Source organism: Muscardinus avellanarius, assembly GCF_963383645.1.
Source record: "Muscardinus avellanarius genome assembly, chromosome: 10".
Classification (NCBI taxonomy): domain Eukaryota; kingdom Metazoa; phylum Chordata; class Mammalia; order Rodentia; family Gliridae; genus Muscardinus; species Muscardinus avellanarius.
Genome location: NC_137796.1, coordinates 72,444,289 through 72,454,105, shown reverse-complemented (window position 1 = coordinate 72,454,105; position 9,817 = coordinate 72,444,289). Strand labels below are relative to the sequence as shown.

At 40.5% G+C, this 9,817-nt stretch overlaps 1 protein-coding gene across 1 annotated transcript in view; it reads left to right on the top strand.

Annotated features, from left to right (window-relative positions):
* Nucleotides 1-9,605: 9,605 nt before the first annotated feature.
* The window catches only part of CARD11 (caspase recruitment domain family member 11), a gene marked incomplete at its 3' end in the record, with an annotated part of 38,630 nt that continues 38,418 nt past the window's right edge, over nt 9,606-9,817 (top strand). The window contains exon 1 of the mRNA XM_080703820.1: nt 9,606-9,810. Coding sequence (XP_080559946.1) covers nt 9,612-9,810 — 199 coding nt within the window. The 5' untranslated portion in view covers nt 9,606-9,611. The remainder of the gene's footprint in view (nt 9,811-9,817) is intronic.

The following is a 9,817-nucleotide window of genomic DNA, read 5'->3' as shown; positions in this document are numbered from 1 at the left end:
TTCCACCCCCAATACCACAAAAAAAAAAACTTCACAAAATAAAGAATGAAAAATAGGGCTGGGGGTGTAGCTTGGAAGTAGAGTGCACCTGGGTTCCATCCCCAGTACCACAAAAATAAAAATAAAAAGAAGAAGAAGAAGAAGAAGAAGAAGAAGAAGAAGAAGAAGAAGAAGAAGAAGAAGAAGAAGAAGGGGAAGAAGGAGGAGGAGGAGGAGGAGGAAGAGGAGGAGGAATAGGAAGAGGAGGAGGAGGAGGAAGGAGGAGGAGAAGGAGGAGGAGGAGGAGGAGGAGGAGGAGGAGGAGAAGAAGAGGAGGAGGAGGAATAGGAGGAAGAGGAGGAGGAGGAGGAGGAAAGAAGAAGAAGAAGAAGAAGAAGAAGAAGAAGAAGAAGAAGAAGAAGAAGAAGAACAACAACAACAACAACAACAACAACAACAACAACAACAACAACAACAACAAAACTGTGTTATTCTGCTGCTGTCAGATGGAGGGTCCTATGGCTATTAGGTCTAGTTTATTTATATTAGGTCTAGTTTGTTATGTTGTTGTTGTTGTTGTTGTTGTTGTTGTTGTTGTTGTTTTAGGCATGAGGGATTGAGCCCAGAGGTATTCTACCTTGAAGCTATACTCCCAGCCCTTTTTTATCTTATTTATCTTGAAACTGCATCTCACTAAGTTGCCAAGGGCCTTGCTAAGTTGCTGGGGCCTCACTAAATTGCTGAGGCTGGCCTTGAGTCTGCAGTCCTCCTGTTTCAGACCCTCATGTACTGGAATTATAGGCATGTGCCACCTTCCTGGCTGAAAAGCACTTTTTTTTTTTTTTTTTGTGGATCTGGGGATGGAACCCAGAGGCATTTGACCTCCGAGCTACACCCCCTGCCCTACTTTTTATTCTTTATTTTGAAACCATGTCTCATTGAGTTGCAGAGGGCCTCACTAAGTAGCTGAGGCTGTCTGTGAACCAAAATCCTCCTGTCTCAGCCTCACGAATGCTGGGATTATAAGCGTGTGCCACCACCCCCAGCTCTGAAAAGCACATATTTTTAAACACACACATGGAACATTCTCCAGGATATATTATATATGAGGCCAAATAACAAGCCTCAATAAGTGTAAAAGTATTAAAATTATACAGAGTATGTTTGCCAACCATAAGATAATTAAGTTATGAATCAGTAACATATTATTTAGTAACAATATTTAGGGGTTTGCCAGGTGTGGTGGCGCATGCTTGTAATCCCCACACTTGTGGGGCAGAGTCAGGAGGATCGCGCTGGTTCAGAGCCAGCCTCGCTGGCTTAAGAGACCCTGTTTCCAAATTTAAAAATGTAAAATAGGTCTGGGAGTGTAGCCCGGCATTAGAAGGGCTCCGAGGAACCCCAGTACCACCAAAAAAAAAAAAAAAAAAAGATATTTAGGGGGTTGGGAATGTAGCTCAGTGGTGGGATGCTAGCCTAGCATGTACAAGGCCCTGGGTTCAAAACTGAGTACTGCAAAAAAGAAAAAAGAAAAACGAGAGAGAAAGTAAGAAATTTAGGAAATTCACAAGTCTGAGGAAATTAAATGGCATACTCCTAAATAACCAATGAGTCAAAGAAAAATCACAAGAAAATTAGAAATTAGAAAATGTGTTTGTAAAAACTCAACATACCAAAGCTAACAGGGTGCAACTAAATCAGTGCTCATAGGAAAATTTATAGATATAAAAGGGAATAAAGACCTCAGAAAAATTACCTATAAAAGTAGAGAAAGAAGAGCTAAGTAAACCCAAACTGAACGGCGGGAAGTGGGCAGAAATATATAGATCTAAGAACAGAAATTGGTACAAGAGAATAAGGAAAAGCAATGAAATCAAAAGTCGATTCTTTGACATATCAACAAAATTGACAAACTTTTAGCTAGACTAGGAAACAAAGGAGGAAGACACAAAATGACCGGAACCAGAAATGAAAGAGGGGCATTATAACTGACCTTTAGTGATTTAAAAGAGTCATGAGCAATTGCTGTCTTTGAATTAGATAACTTGGACACATTCCAAGAATGACTCAAACTACTGAAACTAGCTCAAGAAAAACAGAAAATATGAATGGGCTTATGATAAGTAAAGAGAGTGACTCCATAAAAATAATAATTATGATCCACAAAGAAAAGCCCAGGCCCCAGATGTCTTCACTTGCAAATGCTACTAAACAAGAGAAAACTTAATACCAATCCTTCAAAAACGCTTTCACAAAGTTGACTCGGAAGGAATGCTTCCAAAGGAATTCTATGAGGCCATTATTACCCTGATATCAAAACCAAACAGGCACACGCTTGTCATCCCAGTACTTGGGAAGCTGAGACAGGAGTGTTGCAGGTTCGTGGCCAGCCCCAGCAACTTAGTGAAGCCCTCTGCAACTCAGTGAGACCCTGTTTCAAAATAAAGAATAAAAAAATCAGGCTGTGGGTAGAGCTCAGATGTAGAATGCCCCTAGGTTCAACTTCCAGTACCAAAAAAGAAAAAGAAAAAGAATTGACAGTGATATCACAGGAAAAGAAAACTGCAGATCAAAATCTCTTAGGAACGCAGATGCAAAAATAAATAGGAAATTGAGTCCAGAAACTGAATGGAGAAGTATACGCCATGGCTACATAGGACTTATCCCAGGAATATGAGATTTACTTAACATCTGGAAGTCAGTTAATATAGTAATGCATCATACCAATAGAATGAGAAAAATCACGTGACAATCTCAGTAGATGCAGGAAAAGCATTTGACAAAATCGAAATCAAGTACCCTTTCACAACAAAAACATTCAACAAACCAGAAATGTAAGGGGACTCTCTTGATCTGATAAAGAGCATCCATTAAATAAAAAACTACACAGCAAACACATACTTAATGGTGAAAGACTAGATGTCTTCCCACTAAGATTAGAATAGGATAAGAACGTCCACTCCCTTTATTTCTATATGATAATGTACTGAGGTTGTAGCCAGGACATTTAAGTGAGAAGGAGAAATATAAGGCATCCAGGTTGGAAAGACCGAAGTAAGGCTATTTCTCTTTGTAGATGCCATGATCTTATATGTAGAAAATCAAGGTATCTACTAACAGACTATTAAAATTAATAATTGCCGGGCGTGGCAGCACACACGCTTGTAATCCCCGCCCTTGGGAGGCGGAGACAGGAGGATCGTGCAGGTTCAAAGCCAAAGAGACCCTGTTTCCAAAAATAAAAAAGTATGAAATAGGTCTGGGAGTGTAGCCCGGAGGTAGAAGGGCTTCCAGGAACCCCAGTATCACCAAAAAAAAATTAACAATTTATTTTATCAAGGATGCAGAATATAATATCAATACATAAAAATCTATTGTGTATCTGTGTATTGGCAATGAATGTTATACAAGTGAAATTAAACAATTTTCAATGCCATCAAAATACTAAAATACTTAGGAATAATTCTAACTAAGAAATGAAAGAATTATATACCGTATTAGTGAACTTTCTATCACTATAACAAAATACTGGACACAAGATACTTAGGAAGTAAAGAGAGGTGTAAAATGGCCTGTGGTTCTGGAAGTCCAAGTCCAAGATCAGGTGACCTGCAAGGTTTGGGCCTCTGGTGAGGGTGGCACATCGTGTTGGAAGTGTGTGTGTCAGAGTAAATAGTCACATCTTAAGTGGGAAAGCAGAGAGGGAGACAGAGATGGGCGGGGTCCCACAATCCCTCTGGGTGACACGCCCCCAGTGACCTGAGGACCTCCCACAAGACCTGACTTCCTACAGGCCCATAGCACCTCCCAGTAGAGTCACCCTGAAGACCAAGCCTTTACCTCTGGGTACCTTTTAACTTCCAATCCATAGCATATGTTGAAAACACTAAAAAATTGCTGAAAGAAATTAAAGAAGATTTAAATAAATGGAAAGGCATCATGTGTTCATGGATGGGAGACTTCATGTTGGTAAACAGCAATACTCCCCAGATTGATCACCATCAAAATATCAATTGCTTTATTTATTTTTATTTATTTTTTTTTTTGCAGAAATTTCAAGCTAATCCTAAAACTCATATGGCATTGTCAAGGGCCATAAGAGCCAAACCAATCTTGAAAAAGAATACGATTGGAGGATACATGGAGGATATATATTTTCTAATTTGCCAACATACTACAGGCCAGTTGTGTGGCGCACAACTGTAATCCCAGTAACCAAGAAAATGTGGTACTAGCATAAAGATACATCTGTCAACCAATGGAACATAAACAATTTTTTATATTTATGATCAACTGATTTTTAACAAGGATGCCAAAATTGCTCATTAATTAGATATCCTTGCATAAAAAAATATAGTTGTACCCATATTTTACACCACACACAAAAAATGACTCAACATGGACCATAGGCCTGAATATAAAAGCTAAAGAATAAAACTCTAATAGAAAAATAATACATCTTCAGCACCTGAGGTAGACAATGATTTTTTTGTGCACGCCAAAAATGAGTGAGAAAAAAAAAAATAAACACACTGAACTCCATAAAATTTAAAACTTTTGTGCTACAAACATTGTATTTTGAAAAGTGCAAAGATTACTTACAAAAAAGGAAAAAATATTTGCAAGCCATACATCTGATAAAGAACTTGCACCCAGAATACATAAAGCCTACAATTCAATAATAAAAAGACAAACAACCTAATTTTAAAGTGGGCAAAGGACTCGAATAGCTATTTCTCTTCATAAATGGCCAATATGCATGTGGAAAAAATGCACAGTATCATTAGTCATCAGGAAAATGCAAATCAAAACCACAATAAGAGACCACTTCACATCCAGTAGGAAAGCCGTAATAAATAAGCCAGGCCGTAACAAGTGTTAGCAAGAATGAGGAGACATTAGAACCCGGCCTGTTACCAGTCGGGATGTAAAATGGTGCCGCTGCTTTAGAAAACAGTTCAGCAGTTCTTCAAAATGTTGAAACATAGGGTTACCATATGGCTTAGGAACTCCACTCGTGGGTATCTACTCAGGGAAATTAAAACATATGTAAAAATGCATATGCTAAAAACTCATATGTGAATGTTCATGGCAGCATTGTTCATAATAGGCAAAAAGGAGAAATAACTCAAATGCCCATCAATGAATAGAAATAAACAAAATGACGCTGGGCGTGGCGGTGCACGCTTGTAATCCCAGCGCTTGGGAGGCTGAGACAGGAGGATGGCGCAGGTTGGAATCCAGCCTCAGCTACTCAGTGAGGCTCTCAGCAACTTAGTGAGACCCTGTTTCCAAATAAAGTATAAAATAGGTCTGGGAATATAGCCCGGAGGTAGAGAGCCTCTGGGTTCCACCCCCAGCACCACACACAAAAAAATAATAATAAACAAAATGTGTAATAGTCATACAAAGTAAAATCACTTGATTTAAAAAAAAAAAAACTGGAGATTGAACCCAGAGGCATTCTTCCTCTGAACTATACCTCCAACCCTTTATTATTTTTTTATTTTAAAACAGAGTCAGCCAGCTATGGTGGCATACACCTATAATCCCAGTACTTGGGAGACTAAGAGAGGAGAATCACAAGTTCAAGGCCAGCCTGAGTCCTCAGCAATTTAGCGAGACCCTGTTTTAAAATGGCTTAGCCATGTTGGAGTCAACCTTCAGGACCAAGAGAAAAGTCTTGCTACATTACCAGTGCTGGCCTCAAAATTGCAGTCCTCCTTAAGCCGGGCGTGGTGACGCATGCTTGTAATCCCCGTGCTTGGGAGGCTGAGACAGGAGGATCGCACAGTTTCGAAGCCAGCCTCAGCTACTTAGTGAGACCCTGTTTCCAAATAAAATATAAAATGGGTCTGGGAGTATAGCCCGGAGGTAGAAAGCCTCTGGGTTCCACCCTCAGTACCACAAAAAAAAAAAAAAAAAAAAATTGCAGTCCTCTTATCTCAGCCTCCCAAGTACTGAGATTAAAGGTGTGTGCCACCACTCCTGGCTTGGCAAATTTTTTAATGAAGTACTGATACATGATACAACATGGAGGAAACTTCAAAACATTCTAAGTAAAAGAAGCCAATCACAGCAACTGTATGATCTCACTGCTATGGAATATCCAGAAAAGGCAAATCTATAGGTACATTGAGTGGATTAGTAGTTGTCGAGGGCCAAGGAATAAGTATTGGAGGGAAATGAAGAGTGGCTGGTAGAGATTTGGGGTTCCTTTTAGAAATGATGGAGGTTTATTTTTCTTTTATTATTTTTGGGGGGGGGTAGAATCCAGGGGCAAAATTTCTACCTCCGGGCTATACTCCCAGACCTATTTTTTTATATTTTATTTGGAAACAGGGTCTCACTAAGTTGCTGAGAGCCTCACTAAGTAGCTGAGGCTGGCTTCGAACCTGCGCGATCCTCCTGTCTCAGCCTCCCAAGCGTGGGGGTTACAAGCGTGCGCCACCACGCCCAGCTTGGAGATGTTTTTAAATTGATTGTGGTGACAGTTAAACAGTTCTGCAAACCACTGAATTATACACACTAAAAAGGTGAATTGAGCCAGGCGTGGTGGCGCACGCTTGTAATCCCCATGCTTGGGAGGCGGAGACAGGAGGATCGCGCAGGTTTGAAGCCAGCCGCGCTGGCTTAAGAGACCCTGTTTCCAAATAACAATATAAAAATAGGTCTGGGAATGTAGTCCAGAGGTAGAAGGCTTCCAGGAACCCCAGTACCACCAAAAAAAAAAAAAAAAAGGTGAATTGAGCCAGGTGTAGTGGCACACAGAAAGGAGGATCACAGGTTCAAGGCCAGCCTCAGCAATTTAGTGAGACCATGTTTCAAAATAAGAAATAAAAGTGGTTAAGGGTATATTCCAGAGATACAGCATCCCTGGTTTCAACCTTCAGTACCAAAAAATAAGTGAATTATATCTCAATAAAGCTGTTCAAACAAAAGAAAAATAATTTGGCCCCCAAAGACAATATATTGTATGATTCTATGTATATTAAATATCCAGAACAGGCAAATACATAGAGGCAGAAAGCTGATTAGTGCCTGCCAATGAGAGGTGGTAGGGAGAAATCAGAAGTGGCTGCTAATGGGCATCGATTTCTTTAGAGAGGACAAAAGTATTCTAAAATATTAAGACTGTGTGATGTTGTACAACTCATGAATACATCAGAAAGAATATTGAGCTGTTTTTAAAATGGCCATTGTATATGTGAATTATCAGTATCAATGAAACTGTTCTTAAAAATGAATGAATTAGGCCGGGCGTGGTGGCGCACGCTTGTAATCCCCGCGCTTGGGAGGCTGAGACAGGAGGATCGCACGGGTTCGAAGCCAGCCTAAGCTACTTAGTGAGGCTCTCAGCAACTTAGTGAGGCCCTGTTTCCAAATTTTAAAAAAATATATTTAAAACAAAGGTCTGGGAGTAGAGCCCGGAGGTAGAAAGCCTCTGGGTTCCACCCCCAGTACCACCAAAAATAAATGAATTAGATCTGTATTTATCCACATAGATAAATCTAAAAAGAGAGAAGGGGGAAAGGATAAAAAAAAAAACATACAGTGTGACACCATTTGTGTGAAATCTTAAAAAACAATAGTAAATGTTATTTTGAGAAAGATATAGTCTTTTTTTTTTTTTCTGTACTGGGGATGGAACCCAAGGGCATTCTATGTCCAAGCTACACCCCAGCCCTATTTTTTATTCTTTATTTTGAAACAGGGTCTCAGTGAGTTGCAAAGGGCCTCACTAAGTAGCCGAGGCTGGCCACACAAACCTGATTCTCTTGTCTCAGCCTCCCAAATGCTGGGATTACAAGCGTGCAGCACCACACCTGGAAAAAAAAGATATATTGATTTAAAAAAAAAAACTTAGATGGAAAAGGTATACTCCAGTGGCAGGATTCTCCCTCTTTCTCTCCCTATAAACAAACTTTTTAAAAACTGTATAACTTAAGCTGGACATGGTGGCACATGCCTGTAATTCCAGTACTTAGGAGACTGAGACAGGAGGATCACAGGGCTGAGGCCAGCCAGCCTCAGCAATTTAGCTAGACTCTCAGCAACTTAGCATAACCTTGTTCCAATTTTTTTTTACTTTTATTTATTTATTTATTTATTTATTTATTTTTACTGTGGAAAACTATTTCTTTTTTTAATTAATTAATTTATTTTTTATTGAACATAAATGGTATACATTTAAACTATACTTGATGCCCTCTTCCCCACCGCCCCTGTTTTCCCTTCCCCCCTCCCACCAATGATTGTCCAGGGTAACCATGCCATATTCATAATTTTACACATATTCGGATATAGACCCTCATTAATCAAGTTCAGCCTTCCTCCTCTCCTATCTTTCCATTCAAGCTTTGCTGGTATTTCCCCTCCATTACCTGGAGTCCTGCTGGTATCCTCTACGTTCCCTAGTTTGGGCATATTAGAGGAAACATATGTACCTTCTCCTTCTGTGCTTGGCTGATCTCACTTAACATAATGTTCTTCAGGGCTTTCCATCTTCTTGCAAATGATATAATTTTGTTCTTCTTTATGGCTGAGTAGAATCCATTGTGTGTATTTCCCAGAGTTTTGCTATCCATTCATCTGATAGGGGGCTAATATCCAGAATATACAAAGAGCTCAAAAGACTCTACACTAGCAAAACAAACAACCCAATCAAGAAACGGGCAAATCAACTAAATAGACACTTCACAAAAGAAGAGATACAAAGGGCCAATAGATACATGAAAAGATGTTCTTCATCACTGGCCATCAGGGAGATGCAAACCAAAATTACACTGAGATTCCATCTAACCCCAGTCAGAGTGGCAAGCATAAAGAAATCAAACAACAACAAATGCTGGCGAGGATGTGGGGAAAGAGGAACTCTTTTACACTGTTGGTGGGAGTGCAAACTAGTTCAGCCACTATGGAGATCTGTGTGGAGATTCCTAAGAAAGGTGGGAGTAGATCCACCATATGATCCAGCTATACCGCTCCTGGGTATTTTTCCAAAAGGGTTGAATCCAGAGAACTATAGCAACATATGCATACCTATGTTCCAAATTTTAAAAAAGAAAGGCTAGCCTGGCGTAGTGACACACACTTGTAACCCCCGTGTATGGGAGGCCGAGACAGGAGGATCGCACAGTTTCGAAGCCAGCCTCAGCTACTGAGTGAGGCTCTCAGCAACTTAGTGAGACCCTGTTTCCAAATAAAGTATAAAATAGACCTGGGAGTAGAGCCCAGAGGTAGAAACGGCCCCAGGTTTCCCCTCTCAGTACCACAAAAAATAAAAATTAAAAATTAAAAAGAAAGGCTAAAAATGTACCCAGAGGTAGAATGCCTCAAATTTAATCCCCAATACCTTAATAATAATGACAATAATAATTATCATCATTATCTTATGGCTTATCTTTCCATTGTTTACATTTGGCAAAGAAGGGGGAAATGCATATTTATATCTGAATTTATCTCCCTCTCCTTTCTCAGATAAAAGGTAAAATGCCACATGTGCTTTTCTCTACGTACTTTCTTTTTTTTTAACCTAGTCCGGAGATCCCTCCAGAGGAGTCCGCCGCGCTGTCCCGGGAGGCTCTCCCGTTAACCTCGTTGTGGTTCCTGTCTGGAGCCGGAGGCGGGAGATGGATGACTACATGGAGACACTGAAGGACGAGGAGGACGCCCTGTGGGAGAACGTGGAGTGCAACCGGCACATGCTGAGCCGCTACATCAACCCCGCCAAGCTCACCCCCTACCTGCGCCAGTGCAAGGTCATCGACGAGCAGGACGAGGACGAGGTGCTCAACGCGCCCACGCTGCCCTCCAAGATCAACCGCGCAGGTGACTG